Below are 24,052 nucleotides of genomic sequence, written 5' to 3'. Positions count from 1 at the left end.
GAGCCTCTGAGCAACACTATGGAGCGATCACTATTTATTTGAGAAGGTAGTATGTTATGCCTGAAAATTCTCTTTTTTTGGTCTCTAATGGCTGCTAAAAGTTGCTCGACGGCACTTTGAGTGTGTTCCTCACTAATCATAAAAGCTATGGGCACAGCCGTATATGATGGGACAGGACTGCATACAATCACCTCTTAATACATTTAATCCAATTTAACAATTCCCTGTGTTGCATCCAAAAAACCTGGGCTGCTGTGCGTCAAGTCATGCCACAATCAGTGAAACATACCACCTTTAATGGTGCAGCTGGTATAATTTGAATTAATCCTTTCACATATTTGGTAGTTTTATCTTCACTTTCAAGTGTCTGTTTCAAAATTCGAAGTGCAGCTAGTTCATCACTATCAAGTAGCTTACTGGCTTGATGTTCAGATTTTATTTTTCTCAGAGTGGATGAGCTGTACCCAACCCCAGTTCGATTGAAAGCAGCTAAAGACGTTATTTCTGCCTTTCCTAACAGCTCATTATATAATTTATATGCCCTGACATTTGTCATTTCCTTTCCTAATTTCTGTCTTTGGGATTTTCTAAATGGTCTTGCTTTTAAAGTCTCACAAGGATGCTCTATCAGCCCTCTGTAAACTACAGTACCTAAAACATTAGAGTTTGCAGGGTTTCAGGGGTAATTACAAAATTCATCTTACAGGACTTATGACCACAGTACACATGTATTTTCAGATGGGGGTTCCTAGAACATCTTCTAGTTCAGTTGTTAAAACCATGGGACTTGAACAGTACGACACAATATGGGTTAATCTCATTGATTTCTTGCTGCAAACACATGTTCCCATGTACAGTATACTTCCTGAAGTACCTTCTCTTGCAATGCTGCAAGGCCAGCCACTGTTCCTGAGAAGGCAAAAAGTGTGATTTTGTTTGTATTGTACTTCCGAAAAACATCACTTTGGCTGTTTCTGATAAAATACTCTGCAAAGTTTGCTGGGTTATTATAGCTGGTTTTGGAAAATTACAACTGTGCTTGCAATCTAGCGTCAAGTCCTCAGTGCTATCTGGGTGCCTTATCTTTTGTGTTTTATTATATACATTATTATTTGATATTTGATACAAATATCAGATACAGATACTTTAAAAGCCTGCATCTCAAAACCTTTTTTCATTGAATAGAAAAAAAAAATTCTAAGAAAAAAATACAGGAATGACAATTTTTATAGGAGTATAAATGGAAGAAACATGCTGCAAAAATCTTCTAATAATCTTAGATTTGTCAAACTTGGGGAACAGTGGAGGCGGTTTAAATTTTAAAAAGTACAGTAATTAAATTACAAGTAACCACGAAGAAATAACAAAGCAGGTGTTTTAGCTGCTTGTCACTTCGCTTCATGTTGCTATACCGCTCATACGCTATTGTGGTAGCTGAAAGACTTTTATTTTGATTGAAATTCGATTATTTACATACACTTCCGGATCATTCGCGTCGCTGAATATCGATAGCTTCACGCTACTCAACCTTTAGGGCAAACTTCTCCAGGAGGCTGACATCTTGCTTTTCTTTTGCACCTCAAAACACCGCACAACCTGATTGGAGGTTTATGAGGCCTTTTACTTTGGTGAGATGTCTATTGGGCCGAGGAAGTTAGCAGGTTGTAGTGAGGTTGTTTCAGCACCGGGGTTCTTGAGTACCGGAGCAGTTACGGGTGGTATTTCGGACACGTTTGCAGATTTGTCACATAAATCAGATCTAGCTTTTGATTAGATAGATCTTGATTTAATGGTAAATTGACATACAAGTGAATACTTTTGCAACGTGAAATTCTGCACCTTGTTTACTATTGATTTTGTCCCGTGAGTTCCATCAAAACTCTGTACGTCTTTGCAGTGATAATACACAACATAAGATTTATTTTCGGCGCATTTAGCAAATCTGTAGAATATGTTGGTTCCAAAGTGTTTTTTCATTTAGTGTTGTGTTACAACAATTGGATATTAATTAACAAGTAAAACTGAGAAAAGGCAAAACGTTATTCATGAGTGTGCAACTACTTTTTTTTAGGCTCATATACTTGGAGCAGACTTGCATTTAAATAGCTTAATACTGAAATCCTTTACTTCTTCAGTGCTACTGTCGAATAAAGATGTTTTGCTCATTTAAAAAAGTGGCTCATGCGAGATGGGTTGCTCTTTATCGTCACGTCGAAACTGCTAGCCTTTGTAGGGAAGGCTGTGGAAATACGGGGCCAGGTAGCTCGTTCAGAAAGTTCAGTACCTCTGGCAAGCGGAGGAATGTTGCCATGTCTGCGTGGGTCATCGATACGTATGGCAAGAACGACATTCTGCGGTTCACCAAAGATGCCATGTTTCCTATGATCAACTATCCGAATGAAGTCATCGTTAAAGTTCACGCCGCAAGCTTGAACCCCATTGACATTAACATGAGATGTAAGTTAACTGTTATTAATGAAAAAAGTTAATATACAAGACCGAATTATACATTGTTTTTTTTCCCCCTCGCATGCTGTCTCCAGAGATAGATTCTTACAAAGGTCCTGACTCTGTAACGTAGCTTTTATTGGAAACTGCCAGTAAGATGAATTTATGTGGAGCACTAACTAACAATGTGAATAACTAATAATTTAGTCAACTTTCTATTTGTTAAATACATTTTCGTGTTTAAAAAAAGGTGAAATTGCCAAAACAAGTAGGTTTTGAGACAAGTAGAAAGTAGTGAAACTTCTGAAAATGGACTGTAAGTTAAGAGCAATGGTGTTCTTGCGAGCTGTGGTTTTGGAAGGACATCGAGATCATAAAGACCTGTTGATGTGTTCTGTTCCTGCTGTGCTGCTAAGCTTAAGTTCCCCTTGTTCTTGTCAAGAGATTCTTGTCAGTCTGTCACAATACAATGCAAATGTTAAACAGGTGAACATCTTTGAGATCTTTAAAGATGTGATTGGAAGTCAAGTGTTCTTTTGATGAGTTCATGTGCGAAAATCCTTAATGTTTATATGTGCTGTTACGATAGGGAAAAGGGTAGGTATGTTGAAATGCTGCTTCTATGTATTTGATAAACTTAAAATTATCAGGGACAGGGGCACTCGCATACTGCATTTCTTAGGTTTTTGTACTCGCATGCCAGATCTTTTTTTGCACGAAGTGATCAAGAATGTGGGTGCGGGTTTTCTTGTAATGGTGTTCTTCTCTGTCTTCCTCCAGTCAGCGATGAGATCTGATGTTTAATCTTTCAGGGGGCTATGGCTCAACTACGTTGAATGTGAAACGAGATCCGCTGAGGATCAAGGAAACGGACAGCGAATTCCCATTAATTTTAGGGCGAGATGTCTCTGGTGTCATCATGGAATGTGGATTAAACGTGTCATATTTCAAACCGGGAGATGAGGTAATGTGACATTGAGGCAAAAGACCCTAAGAGAAAGTGAATAAAATTATGCCACGCTCACCTTGAAGTTTCTTTCAGGTTTCCATTAATAACAACAGCATAAAAAGAATGAAATGTGGCTCATTCTTTTTTGTATTGTTTTTTAAATGTATATGTTACTTGCAAACTATAAAAACCAGGCAGTGAATAAATTTTTGGCAAAGATTGAAAGAAATGTATTTTCATATTATGTTCAGTATTTTACTAGGCATTAGATGATTAGATTCTGTTTGTTTGTCAACATACTAATGAACTAATATTTTAATCAAGTGTTAAATCAACTGTTTAAAAGAATTAAAACAATTACAAAAGGATTAAGAATTAGGATGATTACAAAATTAACAACTCGCAAGACGTTTACTTAATGCAACAAGCAGAACTAGGATGGCATTTGGAACATTTCATGGATTGGCACTTCCTCTTGCACAGTCACTGAAGATAGCTGAGTAGATGGGAATCTGAGAGAGATTTCTTTGTCCACTGGTACTTCTACTAATCCTACAAATCCTTTCTGACATTCTTGCGTACAGTTGTTTTAAAATTCCTCATCTTGTTCCCAGCTGAATCCATCACTTCTCTTCTGTCTTCTGTCACTTCTGTCAACGACTAAAATATTGCCATCATCTCCTCAGACTCGATCAACCTCATGAATTTGGGAATTTGTCAGATTGTCGTTTAACTTTTTTTGCTCGCTGCTGCAGATTAACCTTGGTACAGTATCTTAAGTTGACCACTAAAATTGTTTCGCTTATTAACACACAGTGGACACAAAACATGCGAGTCGGACCCATTCCTCTTAATCCTTGATGAAATTATAGCAATAGATAACATGAGTATGATGCCCACAGTCTTGACACTGTTAACCTTCTCTAGTGGGTTTGGAGCACACCTAGCATATGAAATCACATGAACTTCCCTCAGTTGATGTACACTGTTCTGAGGATGTGTTTCTGGTTGTTGTGCTGGGCTCAGAGTTTGATGTTGGGGAGCAGTTTCATCCACTCTCATCAATAATATTCTTCTCAATTTAGTCAACAACTCTTCTTTCTTCTCAGAATTAAAAAAAAAAATTATTGTGGGAGAGTCAATGTGTTTAAACAGACTTTCATTTTGCAGCCAAAAAGAGCTTCATAAGCTGTCCTCATCATGCAAATATATTAGGCACTATTTTTCATTAACTGGACCAATCCAATGTCCATTTGACATCCTGTGTCCATCTCGTGATCATATTTTCCATATCTTGATTCACCCTTACAGTGCTCTCCTGTCATGACTGTGATGAAGCTTCCTGTGCACCATTTTCAGTTCAGGCCAGTAATTTCTGAGGCTTGTAACAATGTTATCAACAAACTATCTTCCATTGTCAGACTGCAAGACAGGGGGAACCTCTATGAGAGTGAATATATACATCACATTGTAAGGTGCCTTCTCGGCTCTTTCAGTCTTAAGAACAACAATTTTTGTTAAGTGATCCTGATCAACTAGAATGAACTTGAATTCATCATGTGGATGACTTTGAAAATCAATTAGATCAACTTGACAATGAGAATTAAATTCAGAACAAATGACCAGTAGTGTTGAGGTTCCTTCTTCGATCCTTCTTTTATTTTTTGGCACTTCAGGAACTAATTGCTGCTAACGTTCATCCATAAGGCAAGCACTGTTCTTTGAGGCAACAATACATTTTTGCGATAATTCAGTATAAAACCGTTCATTCATTGCGACGATGCAATCACTTTTTCTTCTGTCATTCTATCTCCATTTTGAACGTCACTGACTGAAGGGTACTAAAAACTTTATCACTGCGCATTTGTTGGTAAGCGTCATATGCTCCTCGTTTTCTAGAAATAGGACAAGCTAGAGAATGGGGATGAAAAAACATTTCATAAACAGCCAAAAAAATCTTTGGCATTATATGAAATGTCTAGGCAATATGTGGAAGAAACTTTTTTTGATACTTTGTCTAGGATTTTTAGAAATTGTATAGAAACCTTGGAATTGTACACAATACATAATTTCATACTTTGCTGGTGACATATACATTGAATGCAGGTGTCTTGTGGCTCAGAGTGTAGTACAACCTGCACAAGATTAAACATAATCTTTGCCTCTGATTGTCTTGTGTTCACATATTCTAGCAATATCCATGTAGATTGCTATTGTATAGTGACACAAGGACGTTACATTTTTAAAGATATCTTAGTGCCACATGGAGAATCAAACTCAGATTTGATTCTCACCTTTGAAATTCACCTTTGAAACAGTTTCCATATGTGGTCATGGAAATATCAGAAAAATTAGTCGGCAGTTCTCATAGCCAAACAAATAAATGTGTCTTATCTTTTGGTTAGATAGGTCCTGATTTAATGGTAAATAGACATACAAGTACTGGAATTACTTTTGTAATGCAAAGCCTTTTTGACTGTTTTTTTTGTCTTATGTGTCCAATAACCCAAATGTGATCTTGACATTTAAACATGAAATTACATTCTTTGACATGGAAGTATTTTTTATGTTCTCACACAAAATTGACGCTTTCAAAGATGATGTTTCCTTCCTTCCTTATGGCAATATTTACTTGGAAAGAGGGGACAGGATATGTTTCTCTTCCTCTGCTTTTCCTCTGATTTCACAGTGTTTGTGGTGTCTGTTGACCAACCTCTCCAAAGGTGACCTTGAACCTCAGTTATATGCCTGTTGTTTTCCCATGTCAATGAAATTTGATTAAACTTGTTTGTCAGTTAATGGTATGTGATTGATTTACAGGTATGGGCAGCCATTCCACCCTGGAAACAAGGCAGTTTAGCAGAATTCGTACTACTGAGTGGCAATGAGGTATTGTCATAACAGACTCTTTGTTCTGCTTGCATATAAATGATGGGTATCAGTAAACGTTGTACTTCAAGCAATAATTATTCCTTACACACACATTATAGTTTATAGAGTGGGATTGTGTAATCCATTCATTCTAAAGAGGCTGAAGAGTTATCACTTCAGAGCTAAAAAGGGATTGTTTCTGGATTTGCAGTCCTCATAGTTATTTGTTTTGTTAGACATTTGAGTAAATCCACACAAATCCTGCACTGTTTGCATGTGAAAAATATGCCTCAGTGTAATGAAAAATCAAATGAAGTCATTATATACTGTAGGCATGGCACCTTTCCAGATGTGTGACTTACTGACGACTGAGCTTTTCTAGGAGAAAATTACAAACGGCAATCTAAAGCTTATTGTATTTGTACAAACAAACAAGAATTGTTCTGTTTTATCGATTTATCATTTACATTCTACTTGGACTGTAAAAATGCGTAATTGTTTTTCACTTAATGGGAGCTGGCTACGGAGGCGTGGTGCACAGTGCTTAGCATTGCTGGCTCACAGCACTGAGGCCCTGGCCTCAACTCCTGGGGTGCTGTCTGCACGCGGTTTTTGTGTTCTCCCTGTGTTTCTATGGGTTTCCTCCAGGTGCTTGTGTTTCCTTCCACTGTACAAAGACATACAGTACTGGTAGGTTAACTGGCCTCTTGGAAATCTGTCCCTGGTCTGAGTGTGTGTTATTGTCTGTCTCTGCCCTGCGATGGACTGGAGTTGTCCTGTCCAGGGCGTATCCCCTCCTGCCTGTTGCTTGGCTCTGGCTCCCCCGCGTCCCTATATGGGTTTAAGCAGTTAGAAAAATGGATGGAAGGATAGGAGCCTGTCATGAGTCAGGCGAGCTTGGAAAAAAACCAACAGGGGCGCTTCATTTGGAAATCTCATTGTTGGCAATGGTCCTTTGTGTTCCAGGTTTCACAAAAGCCTAAAACCCTCAGCCACACCCAGGCAGCAGCCATTCCCTATGTGGCAGCAACCACGTGGTCGGCCTTGGTGAACTCAGGGGGGCTGAACAAGGATAACTGCACTGGAAAGCGGCAAGTTGTGTGGAATCTATGGCTTTAATACTTGTGAATGGGATTTTTTATAGTCAAAATAAAACCTTTTTCATACTAGAGAACTTAATGGTCAGTAGTGTCAAGTTGTGCCAAAGGTGCTGCAGTTATTTCATTGCCGTTTTGACATTATCCACCAGCTATATAATGTGGACTTTTCATTCATAAAGGAGCTGAACTAGTTCAAAGTCAGTATTAATCATGCTCTAGGAAAGAAGGTGATTGCTTACCTGTTAATGTTATGAAATAGACATCTTGGTCTGATATCTTATAATGGTAAGTTAGTAATTCCCTGGATGTAACAGAACTTCTATTACCCCAGGTAATAGAATGGGTAATAAGGTGTCAGCAGAACAATAGCATCTATTATTTTTTTTAACATTTTTTTTTACATCAAACAGTTTTGTCTGTGAAACCATCTTTCTTCATGGGCGTCTTCAACACCCATGAAGAAAGCTTCACAGCTGGAACATCAAGCTGCTCTATAATTCACACAGATCCCCACTCTCACCAGAACACAGTTTTATTTTAAAATGGAAATCCACATCTGTTGGTTTCTAACCTCTTGACATTTCTTCTGCTGCCCTTTACTTTTGGGGGAAAAAAAATTCCAGAATAACCAGTTTTGGTTTTTGCAAGGATTAATTTCACTTTCTTCTCTTCAATAGTGTTTTAATAATAGGTGCTTCAGGGGGAGTCGGAACATTTGCAATTCAGGTAAAGGGCTAAGTTTTTATTAATTGATGGATCGGTCGTATTGGATTCTGGCAAGACATCTGACATTTTTATTGGCTTTAAACAGACAATGTGCATTTGGTTTCCTTTGTACTTTTATCTACAGTTTGTATAGCGCATAAGAATGGCTTATGTAATTTGTAGAAAATTAATTGGTTTCTTCCTGTATGGTTCACTCACCACATTTTTTTATTTTCAGATAAAATCTGAAAACAAAATATTAAATCTAGACATCTACTGTGTCTGTATCTGTTTGTAAAGTAATTTATTTCCTGTTTTAAATGCTTGATAATGTCACAAAGTGAACCATTCTGTTACTGTAAGCTGCTATCCACTACATCTAAGAAAAAGGCAAATTGTTTCACCCTAAGATCAATTGCAATTGATGTACTGGTTACCACTGTCAGCTTATCTTTGTCTGAGAGATGTTTTTCATTATACAGTATATTCTGTTTTGTCCCCACAGTTTTCTAGCAAAACACTAAGTAACCTTGTGGCAACATTAGGGATCTTTAGCTTTATCTGTTTTACAGTGTCAGTGTTCTCAGAAGAATACCTTAATTACAGCTCCTGAAAGCTTGGGGGGCCCATGTAACAGGAACATGTTCCCAGAATGCCGAGACGCTGGTACGAGATTTGGGAGCAGACCATGTGGTGGACTATACAGCAGGACCCGTAGACTCGCAGTTGAGAGCTCTTGAGCGGTAAGTGACCTTAAACATGCAGGCCTTCGGCTCATACTACCTTTGAATGTTCTTTTCTTGACAGCCTCCACCAGGGCCCCAGTTGAATTGTGAAACACATCACAAAGCACCTGTATAGTGTAGCGCAACACATAGCAATACGTCATGTGACCAGGAAGGAGGTAGTGAAAGGCATAGAAACTGAACTAATCCATCAGCGTTACATCGGTCATCCCTTCACAAATCTGACTGAAACAAGGAGATGGTCATGTTTGTAACGACTGAGATAGAGCTTAAGAGAGGTAGGATGAAACAGGATAGATATGGAATCAGTGGTTTTCATAAACATTTTAACTGCTTAAAGCACAAAACACTTTATACTAAGAGGGAGTAAATAGGAAGCTAAAAAGCTGTATCTCAAATGGTTCAACAAATTAACTCGAAAGTGCTTTCTAACACGATGAGAAAAAAAACAACTGGATCTGGTTAAAGAAAAGGAGTACAATGGGTTAGAAACATGGGTGAGACAGGATGTTAGAAAGGTCAAGAGAGAGATGGAAAGAAACATTGTAATGGAGGCTAAATGCATGAGAACTATTTCTTTCATTGCTAAAACAGCAAAGTCAAAAGTATCCAGGAATAACAGGAAGCTTCTAGATGATGAAAAGGAAACGGATGATGTCCTAAATGAGTATTTCACTCAGGTGTTCACAAAGGATGAAACCAGCAAGCAGCCTCGGGCAGCGGAAGGACAAAGTTCTCTATTAAATAGCATCAGTATAGAACAGGCAGTGTTTTGGATAGTAGAAGCACTCAAGATGAAGAAATCCCCTGGGACCATAAGGATATTATCAGTTGAACTGATGGAAACAAAGGTTGTTATTCAGAAGCCACTGGTGCAGTGACTCATATTGTGCTCATATACAAGAAGGGTGACAAAATTGAACCAAGTAATTCTAGACCAATGTAATTTTATGGAAACATACTAAGTTACTAAATTAGAGAATTACCTGCATGGACATAAAATCTAGGCAACATGGGCTCAGAAAAGGTACTTTAGGTCTAACCTAAGCAACTTGCTAAAGTTCTTTGAACAAGCAACAAGCAACGGGCAGTAGGGCAGAAACATTGCTTGCATGTGATGTGTGTATTTAGAATTTCAAAAGGCTTTTGATAACTTTTTTCATAAAATAATAATTCTTAGGTTACAAGAGGTAGATATTCAGGGAGATGTTTGGATTCAAAATGGGCTTATAGAAAAGTTTGGATAAGGGGTGAATGCTCAGCAAAGACTTCTACAGACACTGATAAACCTGCTCCTAGTCATGCTACTTTACTCCTTACTTCTGTTGTCTGCTGAGCCCCAACCCTACATAGCCTTATATATATATAGGTTTTAAAGATGAAATACCAATCATAAGTTTATTAGCAATATTAAGAAAATGAAAAAATTAAAGTGGTTTTCTTTTTTGCTTGGTTATGCATACTTTCACCAATTATTGCAAATCTAGGTTTGCCATATGTTCCTGAAGTTAAATTGGAATTTCCTTATTTTAAAAACCCTTAATCAGGATTTCTTTTTTTTTAATTGGCAATTTTTCTTTCTGCCCGATGTCAGCTGAGAAAACGTTCTGGGCTGCAACAAATATGTTCTGTCCCTACACTATTTACCCAGTGGTTTATAGACTCTCACCTCTCTGCTAGCTCAGTCGCTGGGTTCATGGTCTCTGGGGAGAATCACTTCAGAGAGCCCGTCACAGTCAGATTCGAGTCAGGCTTAGGACATTGGGGCTTCCCGGTTTGTTAAATAACACAAACGGAGAACAAATACACACTATATAGGTTTATTCCATGCTGAAGAAGAAGGCTCCATGGCCGAAATGTGTTTTCTTTCTTCTCTTATAAGCATGGAATAAACCTATTACTTGGTCCTTTGCAGCCTACACGTGCTGACGCAGCTACCAACCTAAATATACACTATGACTTGCCAAAAACAAAGATTTAATGACATCTCCTTTACTTACAGTGTGTCATGGGTTAAAATGTTTATTTCAAAGTGCTTTCATTTTATAAAGTATAAAAATTAATATGCCATAGAGCTAGATTTTTAAGGTGTCAAGATTAATGTTAGAGTTAATGACCATGATAACAGTTTAAAATGGAAGATTCCTAAATTCTATTCAAAATGTTGTTTTGTGCAGAGATTATTTTTCTTTTGGCATGTTACACGAGACACAGACTTGATTCATTCCGGCGATTTTTTTGTCAACTGGTGCTTAGGTTTGATGTGATTCTCGACAACGTGGGAGGAGACACGGAAAAGTGGGCCTTGTCTTTACTGAAGCCTTGGTCTGGAGCCAAATACGTCACATTGGTGACGCCCTTTCTGCTCAACACAGACAGGCTAGGGGTGCCTAATGGAATGCTGCAGAATGGGATCACCATTGGCAGGAAGGCGTTGAAGGTGCAGTATCTTGAAGTCTGATAAAAGGTATCTTGTACATTCATAAAGAGATGAGCATTTTTCTTCTTGCCAGCCTGAATGTCATCTGGAACATTCTGTTGATCGTAATTAGTGTTACAGTTCTTTTAGTTTTACAGAAACTTTCTCACCTGTTGATTTCTTTGTCATCCCTTTTAAAAAAGTCGGTTATTCTACTTATTATGCCTGTACCTTGATTTCAGTCTGCCCCAAATGCAAGCAACGCATTGGCATATTCAAAAATAAAAACCACCTGAACACAGAAGGGGAATACCTCTTTATTCTTGCCTTTATCCAAATGTGGCCACAGTTGCAGAATCTGCTGCTGAGAGATTTGGTAGCTCAGGCTGAGGTGTGGAATGTCTCTGAGGATAGGATTTCTTTGTTACTTCTGTGCATTGAATCAGTCTTGATCTCCGTGTCCCTGCAGTGAGCCAGTGTCTCATCAGTAACCAAACGAGCTGAGATTTTAGGTGACCTTTCTGTCTGAGTCTTCTGATATGCCAAGACCTCAAAGTCTTGAGGGTTCATTTTCATTGATCCTCTGCCATGTTTAAACTATTTTTGACACTGTGGGATAATAAGTTGCAGCCTTTCCCAGTTGAGCATCGGTATGTCCAATGATTTTCTTTAATTAGTTTTCTAACGTTTTATGACTACGCAATGTTCAAACTTTGAAAACTCCCATAATTAGAATTCGTCATTATGTATTATAAGTATGTGCAGCTTTAAGTAATGCAGATGAACCCCACAATAGTATTAATATTAATTATGATAATAGGTATATAGTCTAATTACTTGAGTTATGAAACTTTGAACATCCCCCTTGTGTAAAGGCATGAATTAATATATCTTGCGTAGCATATAATTAGAAACAGCATGGCAGAAAAATGTGATGTGTGTAAATTTGTAGTGTTGTCAGCATGAAAGCAATGCTCTGAAACAAAGAAAGTCTAAGTAGGTTGTGTGGATACATCGTAACGAGGTCTGATGCATCTTACATGCATATATACAAAATACATAGAAGGCTTAGGAGAAAATAGACAAGAAAAACAATACAAAACAGGACTCCTTACTGGGTTTAAATGTGTTGACTGAAAGGATTTAATCTTTTTGGTCTCAATAAAAGACTAGATAGGAGGGTTCATTAAGCGATTAAATATTTGTAAGTATTACTGTAAATAACAGGATTGTAAACTTAGTAAAGTTAAATTTGTACTACTACCGGAAAAACCAGAGACTAGAGAAAAAAAAAAGGTTTAGAATTATCAGTGCATAAAAACTAGGCAGTTTCTGGAGGTGGAGATTCTGAGGCTTATGAGGTACAGTGTACATAAGTACTCTTGCTCTTCCAGTGATGCCCCATAAGGTTGAATTACAAATTATGTAAACGCATTATTTAAAGTTAATAGTGAATCGAGACTTGAATGATCAAACTGATCATTTTTATGGGTGAAAGATAGGCAACTAAAATATATTAATTGCTTTAAATCAAACCTCAATTAGTTCAGGTGTATAACATTGACAAGTCACACACATACTTTAAAGGCCTGTGTGTGAAATAATAATGTTTCACGTGATAGTGGCTCATATTACTGACGTGTACCTTTGCCTCAAGCAAAGATTCAAATATGAAGACCATGGGGCTTTCAAAGAAACTCAGAGATGAGGTTGTAGAAAGACATAGATAAGAAATCAATTAAAAAAATAGATTTGAAACTGGTGAGGGATACCACTGTGAACCTACCGTTGACTTTACAAGAGCTACAGAGTTCAGTGTCGGAGATGGGAGAAATACAGAGCTGCGTGACACCTTCATGTTTCACATGTCTGAGACAAATTATCTAAAAAAATCTCTTATCTGAGCATCAATATTTAATGAAGATAACCTAAATAATGGACACGTACATACATATATATTGTTTCATTATTTATCAAATAAATTGCATTTATTTAACAGAAACGCAATTATCCCTGTGTGCAAAAGTGAGTGAATGTAAAAAAAGTTGTGGCACATCCTTTAGCCGCTACGACAGCAAACAAACATTTCCTATAGTTACTAATCAGTCTTTCACATTTGCTTTGGGGTATGTTTGTCCATTCTACCTTTTAAAACTGGTTCAACTGGTCCAGATTTTTTGACTGTTATAGAAAGCCTCCCAAAGTTTGTCCTGGGGATTGGCACTGTAATTGGTTTGCTTAGTGCCCAATTATTTTGGCACCTGGTTATACAGTACTTGAGTCATTGACTGAGCTAATGAATATTGTGGTTCACTTTTGAATGTACACTAATTCTTATTTATCTATTTCTTTTCCTGTTACTGTACATGCAGTACATCAGTTCCTCAAAGCATCCCTTAGAATTTGTGGATATCAACCCTTCCTTTTAGAAAAGTAAGGACCGGTTTTGGTTAAACAAAGGTTTCATCATAAAAATGTAACTATTAAAGAACTAGAGTAAGAATTCACAGACTTTTAAGCAGCACTGTATGGCAGAGTGGCAAACCCATCTGAAATCACTACGGGGGTTTGCAAAAAAGCATTAAAGTGATACTGCAAATATGCTGTAAAAGGTTTTGTGGTCAGAAAGACAAAATTTGAACTTTTTGATCTTGTAAAGCGTTACATCTGACTCAAACCCTACATGGAGTATCACTCAATCAACACCAACCCTACTGTCATGTATGGTGGCATCATGTAGTTCTGCGTCCCATCAGCAGGCAGTGGGAAGCTTGTCAAGGCTGAGCTAAAAAGGGATGGAGCAAAGCACACGTAAACCGTAAGAGAAAAACCTTCACTCTGCTGAAGACTGAAAATTGGGATGACCTTTGAGTAAGACCATGTGAATCTGTGGCAAGACTTGAAAATTGCTTTCCATCAAGCATCCCCCCCCAACTTGACAGCTTGAGCAGGTTTGAGAGGAAGACTGGACAGAAAATATCTTGTCCTAGTGTGCAAAGTTGTTAGAGACAGCCAAAGGTACTACCGAGCAGACTCCGAGGGGTGAATACTGCAATGTATTTGCTTTACTGTTTTTGCTGACATTGAACAAATTTTAACATTTGCAGTTGAACATTTAAATTGTGATGAAACAATATTCACTTTAAATGTATTAGCCATCAGAATGGGGTGAATATTTTTGAAAGGCAAAGTAAAATCGAAGTTCCAATTATTTTGGTGCCTTGTTTTGTGAATTTGTTCATTGTAAATAATACTTTTAATAATATGGCTGCGATACCTATCAGGCATGAAGGGAAGAGATACAGTAAGTGCTGATTTGCACTGTGAGGAAGGAAACCAGGAGAATAAGACCAATAAAACCGGTATAGGTGTATCTGAATGTATGTTAATTTGAGCTGAGAGGTGTTATCACTTCTGTCTAATCTTCTAATTTCATCATTAGCTATGAAGCACTGCTGCCCCCTAATGAATGAATCCATAGCCAGTCCATAAATCTGTGATTAAAAACAAGTGTCCTATGTAGAGTAAGTACTTTATAGCACATTTGAAGATTGAACATAGGAAAATAAAATTTAAATTAAAACGTGTGTGCAAATTAGTTATTTTAATATGATCAGTACATGATGAAGAACTTTTAAACTTTTTTAACTTTAGTCTATAAGGCACTTATAGGACACAAACATCTAGGGGGTTTATTTAAAAGATGTGTTCTGTGGTAGATGTGATTAAAACTAGTTTGCACTTGTAATTTCAGTTCTATTTGTATCTTACTTTAATCTATTGATTTACATAGCTACATATGAACATGCCTATCTTTTTATGACATTTCCTATAATATATCTGTCTTATTCATTTTATTAAAGACAATTAAAATTCTGTTTTGTATTCCCAGGAGTAATAATACGCGATCCTAGTTCAATTGATGCCATACACCAAGAAATAATGTGTTCAACCCTGAACACAATGGCTTTATTTTTTCAGGCTACTGTAGAGTCTGACACAGTCCAAAAAAGGTAACGGGAAAAGTATATTTTTCCTGTATTTTCAGCTGAATAGTAATTCTAACTGGCTTCTTCTTTAACCCTAGATGTGTTTTGTGAATAAATTATAGCAATAAAAGGTTTATGAAGTTACTAAAGATTGGCTGTGGTAGTACAGCATAACAGCTGGTAGCTAAAACGTAGCTCGAAACATACACAATGAATGTGACTGGATTGCCTAGGCGGCAGGATTTCTGCCTGATTAAGAGTCACATTGTCAATGTGACTGTGGATTTCCCTCCAACTAGACTGAGCCTTTGTTCCAAATCCAGGGAGGATAAGCCTGAATGTTTGTCCAATGAGACACTCACTGGGTTCACCTGCAGTCTCTGTCAGAGAGGGCCCACAGAGAAACCTTGTGGTAGCATGAATTTTTACACTTCTAGCTGCAGTCTTTTGTGAAACTGTAAATATCCAGCACAAGCTTATATCTTTCTTTCTGTTATAGCATCTTCTTAAGAAGTGCTATAAGACTTCTTCTTTGTTGCGCCTTAAGATGCTCTGTGTTATGCTTATTTTTTGTATTGTTTTTTGCCATCATTAACTCCGTTTATCCCCTAAAAAAGTAGGCACCCTTTGTTGCCATCCCCAGTTATTTGACTAATTTAAAATGTGTCCTGATATTTAGACTTATGTACAAATTCCTGTTGCGCTTGGTTGCATACTCGGTAACTGCCAAGGGTGTCCCTGTAGTCTCCTTTTCTTTTTACAAATTCTTCTGGTCTTGAGACCCACTTAAAATGCATAAACCTGTCGATGTTTAGCTAAACATAATTTTGCATGATTTAAACAATATTGATAGTTTGAAGCTAGCTCTTTTTATCTTTACATTGGTAAGGGATTTATTTCAGTAGTCTGTGAAACTGTCCTGGAATCTCACTTGAGAACCTGAACTAAGGAGTTTGTCTGAAAATTCACTTTACATTAAAAGGCGAGTCTTGGAGTGTCTGATGGAGTGTTCAAATGTACCTTTTGTAATGCAACACACTTAAAATGACCAAGAGAGCTTTGAGCTCTCATGACAATACTGCCTCCTTTGTTCTCAAGAACTGTGCACACTCAGCTAAACAGCCCCTTCTTGTTCATAGTCCTTTTTGTTTCCCGCAGCAGAGTTGGGGAATAAAGAGCTGTCTCCCCAGAGAGCAGGTAGATTACAGCATATACATTTCCAGCCTATGCATTATCCCTCAACTAGATTTCCTCTGTAAAACTCTCAGGTGAAGGGGTTACGCTAGGTCAGACCTAGATGTGTGTAGGTATTCACAGTAACACAGTAAGTTTTTTTGGCTAAAACAATCAGGATGTGAAATCCATTATGCCATAACCAGCCCCTAGTTGTCCTTTCCTCAAATTCTGAATTGAATGAAAAAGGGAGCATTGATTCTTTCTCGGAGATATCTGTGGCTGCTGATGGTTAACACTCAGAGTGCTTCTGAAAAATATACAATATTCATGCAGTGCTCTCTCATGAATGTCACACCCAATTGCCCATTGTACGCCCATTACTCAACACTGACCACTTCTATGGCTTTCTTGCTGGCAACTCCCAAATCCTGTGGGAGAACTCAGCAGTTTCTTCAGTGATGTCAAGGTTTTGGCTACAACAGCTTTACCTTCTACTGTATGTTTTCCTTATTGTTTTTGACAGAAAAGAAAAAAAGCCTTTCCCATCCCACCTTTTAAAACATGCATATGAATTATCTACCCTCAGTTTCAAGTCCGAACCAGATCTGAGTGGATAATTCTGGAATGTTATTTGTGCCATTTGCCAATTAAGCCGGGATCCTTTGATTCTGTTGTTTTGCGCTCTTGCAAACCTGAATGCGTTTTTGTCGTGCTCATCGGCTGACCTCATCATAATCAAACCACATCAAAGCACAGATGAAATAATGAAGTGACACTTCAGTTCATTCAGGAGAGGAATTCTGTTGCCATGGAAGTAATGTCACAAGGAAAAGGATTAGAACCAGTTATTAAATTCACAAAGATCTGACGCTTTGAATGGCGTGCCCCTGTGTTTTGAAGTAGGACCGGGAGACTTTCTGCATGAGGAGGGTTGCTTACACACGGGGTCTCCGTTTCTGTTTCGCAGAATCTGTGCAAAGGAGTGCACTACCGCTGGGGGTTCTTCGCTCCAAGCGGCCCCGTGCTTGACGAAGTCAGCGAGCTCGTCGATGCTGGAAAGGTATGTTGGTTATCTGGGCTCAGACCCACTGGGGTTATACAACTCCATAGCGCTCTGTTACAGTCTTTCAGCATGGCACACCCCTCTTCCCTGAGACAGGCCACTGGAATGTGAGGAGAGGAGAATGAACAGACACCACTCCTTTGAAGCACCTGTGACAGAGCACTCTTTCCGCCATTGCGTTGTCCTTTTTCTCTATGCGTATACGCCCTGACACGTACTAGCGCAGAATTTGTCCCATTGGTTACTTGATAAAAACATGCAGCTAATGTTCTGAAACTCATCTTGTAAAGTTAAACAGAATTTTAGGCTGCATTGAGCAGATAGGATGAAACATAAACAAGCATAATATGATGTAAGTCAGAGGTATATAGAACTAAACATTTTTCTAAATGAAACAGAAAAATCGTGCATGCTGAAAATGGACAGCAACAGCAACAGATGTCCTCTTAGGTTACAACTTTTAGGCCTCAGCTAGACATACGCTTCCAGATTTCCATTAGTTGAAGACTGGAGATAAAATTGGATGTTGATTCTCCTTAACAGTGTTTTAGAAAAATAGAAATTGCCTCTTAAGGTAACAAAAACAGTAAATGATTTTTCATTTTAATAACATTATTCTGAAAATCTACAGAATATATGTACAGTAAATACATAAAAGTGTTTATGATAAAGAATATGTAATGTCATTTAATGAGCCTGTGATGGTTATGACATACATAATTATAAAATGTAATGTTCACTACTAAATTACTCAGAAAAAGTTTTCAAACTGAGTTTTCTGGTGCATATGGATATGAAGAATGTTAGAAGTGATTTAGAGAGAGCCCACTGGCCTGCGACCCCTGTTCTGTCTGTAATACTGGTTTTCCAGTAACAAAGCTGTGGTTCTACAGGACTGCCTATACTACTACTGTATGCCTTATCATATTCTACACTCAGTGTTTCCACTGCAGCTCACTATGCCTTTACTTATAGGTAAATGCTGAATAACTATTTAAGTTAGGGTGAAACATTTACAGTATATACTCTTATTTTATTTTTTCAATTAAAAAAAGTGACAAACATTCACATTAAAGTCACTGAAACATTTAACAACAGTAAATGTTGACAACTCCAGTGAATGGAGAAATAACTTTATCCTACAGTATTTTATGTAAAGGAGACGAAAAGGCAGTAAGAAAGAAAATTCAGAAAATGTGAACATCGCAGTTGTGTATCTTGTTTCACAATAGGGAAATCTGATCTGCATCACAACCAATATATTGATTAACCTCAAGAAAACAGAACAATGCTAAAGCAGTGTTTTAAAGAAAAAAGATATAAAATTGATCAATATTAATCTCATAATCTAATCTCAATGTTAATCATGGCATAACACTATTAGTTCAAATATTTCGTTGCCCTTTTGGATTATCTTTCAGTGGTTCCTTACTTTGTTTGAAAATAGTTTGAAAAGGTGATTAAAATGATCACTGTTGCAGTGAGAGTTGAACAGGATGCCAACAGTGAGTGGTTAGTAGCCCTTCTCCATCTGAAAGCTCCACATATCGTGTTGGTTATATATGTAGTATTCTCTTACAGGCAGGCTGGGCAGCGCAGCTTCGGGCGGTGATGACTAATTTCAGACAGATTTAAACGGTGTTCCCATAATCCATTATCAGTGTTTTTATTTTCAGACTAATCTCCAGCCATTATCACCCTCTCGATTGAAAAGGCAGGTTATTCACGCTCGCGTGTCTGTGAACAGGAAGAATTTCTGTCCCTGTCAGTTGATTACAGGGAAAGTTCAATGGCTTTCTCTGCAATGACGAGATCAGCCCATTCATTGCTAATTAAACAACTTGTTGATCGGTGGCCGAGATAATAGCTCCGACTGAGAGAATTGTTCAGCCTCATCATTTTTATTTTTTCTTTTGTTGACGGCAGTGCATATTTGGAGACGAGCTGGCATTGGTGTGGTAGTGTGATGGAGCTGCACATTTGGAAAGCAGGACAATGCATCACTCCTGTTTGCTCCCTTATTCAAAGAAAGCCATAGGGGAACAGATTTAGTCTTTTTCTTCTTGTTTCAATTTTAATGTTTTTTGTTATTAGTTGTTAGTTCAAAGTGTTAAAAAATCTGTCAGTGAATGACAAAAAAACAGGCATTCTTATGATGGGATTTATATCTTTCATAGCTTTCATTTCATTTGAGGTTCTACATCATTCAGACGATCACGTCAATGACAGTGTGTGTTTGGTGCTCTTCTGGTGATTCCCAAAAAGGGTTTCTGTGAGACTACAGTAACTTGTTCAGTGAAAGCACTTTTCCCATGGTTCCCTCCTGTCCAGCTCCGAGAGTATTTAGACATTCCTCTTTGGTGTGACCTGGAATACGAGAATCCAAGAAGAAAAGACAGCCGGGATAAGCAGAACTTCAGGGATAGGAAAATGTAGCAGGTACTGACACGGACACCGGCCTCTCTTTGTAACTCCTGCATGATGTCTTGCAGATCCGCCCGGTCATTGAGCAGCAGTTCACCTTCTCGCAGGTCCCGGACGCCTTGGAGAAAGTGGAGTGGGGCCACGCGAGAGGGAAGACCGTGGTCAACATCGCTGGGGTCCACCAGTAACCCCACGGCTCCGAACAAATCGGAGTCAATGCCACACCAAGCTGCTGGCCTACATGCTCGTCTTTCCAGCTTGCATCGACCACGAAAGTTTAGGTTCATACAAACATGTTGTTTATTTTCTTTGTATTGTTAACGATTACTGTAAAATGGTCTTTATGCAGAGGTGTATCACAGTTTCCTTAATTAAAACCACAAAGGAGTGCTGTAGTTTGTGCTCCATTTTTTATTAGTGTTACCTTCAGTAGAACAAAAGGCCTCTACAAGATCATTACAAGATGTCTTGGAACAGTAGATTGCACTCCTGCTGCTTCCCTACATTGCCTTGATGAGGAATAGAAGAATCTGCATACATACCTTCCCTTTCATATGCAACTCTCTACAGCTCTGAAGCACCCCTGCAGTATATACAGTAAAATATGTTGCTTTCTCCTACTACCAGTGTGGATCACTTTGCACTCTTTAATGGCGATTTTCATGTGTCATATGTCAGTCCAATCCATGATTTTTTCTTTCTGTAATTCCCTTGCTGCGGTTTCTGTGTTTGCCACTTCCCTTATGCAAGTATCACCAGTACATTTGACTCATCTAGCAGTACCAGATATATAGCAACAGGCCTAAACAGATCCCTGAGGCACACAGAACAGGAATGCCGTTAACTACAGTAAATCTGTCTATGTACATACAGTATATGTTACCTTGGATTGCTATGGATTTTGAGAATCCTTATATGATGGACCTTATTAAATGCTTTCTGGAAATCTACATTTATGATGTCATGAGATTTAATGTTATCGAATGTTTGCGTTGCTTGTTTGAAGAACTCTTATTAGACGAGACCTTCCCTTTCTAAACTCATATTGGCTCTTTAAATATCCATGTTTTCTAAGACTTCTTCTAGTTCAGCTCTAAATATAATTTCTATACCTTTACCAGTAAGAGAAGTAAGACTGGTGGGTAGTTTTGTGGTTCAGCTGTGGCCCTGATTTTGTGGACTGATGTTACATTTGTGATTTGCTAAGCTTTAGTTACTGCACCCATTCTAAGTGAGAGAGAGAACTAGAAATATTTCAGCTAGGGGTGTATAATTAAGATCCCTCTTTTCCTTAAATATAATTGGGAAAATGCAATGAGGCTCTGGAGATTTTTTTAAGTGCCTTAGATCTCCTTTATCAGCATTCTATTCTTTAACTGAAATACCCTTAGCCACCGAAAGGGAGAAACAAGAAAAAGGTGTGTAATTTCACCTGACAATGAGCTAGACCACAGTACCAATTTGTACTGTGCATTTACTAGAGGTTTAACAAAGTCTTGTTTTTTACTATTTGTGCAGACTTTCACTTACATGCTTTAGCTTAAAAAAACATTTATTAGATAAATGCAATGGTTTTACATTAACGTCCTTAAAACATCTAAAAGTTCTAGAACCCTTTTCAGTAAACAAGAACTTAAAAAAATGAAAGCAGAAACACACTTTTTACACTTGCATGTCAACAACGTACATTAGAATACAACAAACTCAATATTACACCTTGCAATATCAGTAGTGCGGTTCCAATAAAAAAGCAAAACAAATGTGTAACAAAAGATGAGATTAACTGAAGGTAGAATATTACCTGTACTAAATGCTGGGAAATGCCAGTTTACAAAATGTACACCCTGTGTTAAGAGTTTTATTAGACAACTTATTGAGATGGTTCTAAATTTTTCTGTCCGCCTAAATTGTCTTCCGAAGTTAAGCAATCTGAATGACAACACTATTCATCTTTTTAATGAAAACCTGAAGACCTTATCAAGTCATGAACTGAAAGCAGTGCTAAGACTTTGTGACATTCTTTCCTTTACACCAAAACAATAGATAAGGTTTTGTTTTGAACCATACGTTGCTTCACAACAGCATCTGTGGCACTTCCCAATGGCAATTATTTAATCTAGCCATCTAAAGCATTTTAACAATGTTCCAAAATTAACATGAGAAACCTTCCAATCCCATATATATGTTTTTGATGAACAAAGAGTAAAATAGATTTTCCAGTTCAAGTCCTTATGCTTATAGAACTTAGTATGCGCCAAATAAGGATTAATCAAATAAATAATATTTCTAAAAAGGTTCATGCACACACCTCTAAACTTACAGGTTTTTTCTTAGATATGGTAAAGTCTGGTCTGTTGTTCCATTTATATTGAACTCATAACCCTGAGAATTTCTAAATGCTTTAGAATACGGACATCTGTTTTTTTCCTTTTGTCTTTTAGATATTACATATGAAGGTTCTAATTACAAACATTTGCATCCTACACTGTTATTTACCTAACATGGGTAATTGTGTCATAAAAAAATATTTCAGACCGTTTAGCTAAGGAGCAGTTCTTCATAATTGAACATTTACAGCTAAGAACACACTCCATTAGGAGACTCAAAAATTAATGTCTGCTGGTTGGAGACACTTCTCTTTTATAAGCTCCTGTAGGAAGGCATGGCAGAGCTCCTCTGTGACAGTCACTGCTTCACAGGATCTCCACAGACCACTTTTGACTCAGCTTCTTTTCATCAATAGTATTGATGATCACTTGGTTTTTGTCAAACTGTTGACCTCCTGTGAAAGAAGAAGAAGGATCCACAGCTGTTGAAGGTACTATATCGACCGATATTAATTACAATCAAAACTTGTTCAAAGACATTAAGAATTACTTTAGAATATATAAAATAAAAAGACGGATATTCTTGTTTGTTCAGGTTTTAATGTAAAACCCAAATCGTTAGTTACTCCTTGCTTGTAACCACAAGGTGGCGCTGTCTACTAAGGCCCTACATTGGAATCATTCAGTAAAAATTCATTTTAAGAGCAGTTAATAAAGATATCTCTGTGCATTATGTTTAGAACATACCTGTACAAATATATGGATTTTATAGAGTCACCCCATTAAAAATTAACTTGAATTTACAATAAACTGCAAGATGTGCTGAATCGTTCTATTTTTGTATCTTTGATGACTGAATATTTTCCTTTCTTCAGTTTTAACTGAAGTAAAACCTTTCTGCTAAGCATTGGCCACCTTCAGCCTAAAAACTACTCAATTATTCTGTAACACCTAAAAAGGATCCACATGCAAACACCTTAAGATATGTTTATCTAGAAGGGTATTATGTTCTTTGTCACAGCTCTGAGCCTTGTCTGATTAAATTAATCACATAGATTTACCTCTGTTAGCTCTGGTAAATAGTAATGGAGGTGGCTCTTCTTTATTCATCACCAAAATACCTGTTAGTTTTGGCAAGTCCTAACTCTAAACATGCATTCTGGAACATAAATATTAAAAATACATGTACATGCAAAATATTTTTTTTTTTTATCAGTATCTGGTGCAAATGCAGGACAGGTGTCTTCCTCAGGGACAGATCTGATCCACAAAAACCTTAACAGAGAAGGCTATCTAACGTATTGTTCTCAACAATGAATGCACTGTGTTTCAGTGTCAGCTCTATGTAACTCCACATTCCCAATCGCAACAGGAGTGGTTTAGGTTTCATGTTACAGGAAACAAAACAGCACATTTTACTGTGCGTGTTTTAAAACCGACCTGAACTCACATGTGACTTTTGGGCCTGGATTCAACTACTAGATAGGTCTGATTTTTGTTGGCACATAAATAAGAACACACAGCAGAGGTTTAGCTGCCCACACAAATATCCCTTAGAAACAGCTGTGAATTATTTACAGTGGAACAAATAATAGGTTTATTCCATGCTGAAAAAAAAGGAGAAAGAAAACACGTTTCAGCCGTGAAGCCTTTCAGGTACTCTTTTTCAGAAAACGTTCTCCTTTTTTTCAGCATGGAATAAACCTATTACTTGTTCCTTTGCAGCCTACACATGCTGACGCAGCTACCCACCTGAATTATTTACAGTGGTTTGCCTTGTCACTCTCTTGTCAGGGATGGGCACTTACAGTATGCGCAGTCTGTACTCAAGTGAT

General features: G+C 37.6%; 2 protein-coding genes across 6 annotated transcripts in view; one reads left to right on the top strand and one right to left on the bottom strand.

Annotated features, from left to right (window-relative positions):
• Nucleotides 1–1,639: 1,639 nt before the first annotated feature.
• rtn4ip1 (reticulon 4 interacting protein 1) lies at nt 1,640–20,840 on the top strand. Of its 2 annotated transcripts, none has more exons than XR_016093778.1 (9): nt 1,640–2,457; nt 3,261–3,412; nt 6,218–6,286; nt 7,235–7,359; nt 8,046–8,094; nt 8,680–8,816; nt 11,076–11,286; nt 17,371–17,463; nt 19,959–20,840. XR_016093778.1 is itself a non-coding variant. In XM_088928161.1 (9 exons), the coding sequence occupies exons 1-9, from the start codon at nt 2,154–2,156 to the stop codon at nt 20,076–20,078; spliced, it is 1,233 nt and encodes a 410-aa protein (XP_088784287.1). In that variant the 5' UTR covers nt 1,640–2,153; the 3' UTR covers nt 20,079–20,840. The 2 variants fall into 2 exon arrangements, 1 of the variants encoding a protein (XP_088784287.1); XM_088928161.1 differs by having other exon boundaries at nt 11,076–11,259.
• A 584-nt stretch (nt 20,841–21,424) lies between these two features.
• Nucleotides 21,425–24,052, bottom strand: part of crybg1a (crystallin beta-gamma domain containing 1a) — a 50,681-nt gene continuing 48,053 nt past the window's right edge. For all 4 annotated transcript variants that reach the window (XR_016093777.1, XM_088928139.1, XM_088928134.1 and 1 more), the window contains one exon: nt 21,425–22,672. Coding sequence is in view for 3 of the 4 variants with exons in the window: in XM_088928139.1 (XP_088784265.1) it covers nt 22,584–22,672 (89 nt within the window). In the remaining variant the exon portion in view is untranslated. The remainder of the gene's footprint in view (nt 22,673–24,052) is intronic.

The sequence above is a fragment of the Atractosteus spatula genome, chromosome 2 (assembly GCF_055471065.1).
Source record: "Atractosteus spatula isolate fAtrSpa1 chromosome 2, fAtrSpa1.hap1, whole genome shotgun sequence".
Lineage (NCBI taxonomy): Eukaryota > Metazoa > Chordata > Actinopteri > Semionotiformes > Lepisosteidae > Atractosteus > Atractosteus spatula.
Note: the sequence above shows the minus strand (reverse complement) of the source record. Positions and strands in the feature narration are given on the sequence as shown.

Bases quoted from the DNA above. Each gene is read 5' to 3' on its own strand.
- rtn4ip1 (XM_088928161.1), top strand. From the start codon at position 2,154: ATGTTTTGCTCATTTAAAAAAGTGGCTCATGCGAGATGGGTTGCTCTT. The intron at 2,458-3,260 runs GTAAGTTAACTG...TTAATCTTTCAG, and splicing joins CATTGACATTAACATGAGAT to GGGGCTATGGCTCAACTACG. The intron at 3,413-6,217 runs GTAATGTGACAT...ATTGATTTACAG, and splicing joins ATTTCAAACCGGGAGATGAG to GTATGGGCAGCCATTCCACC.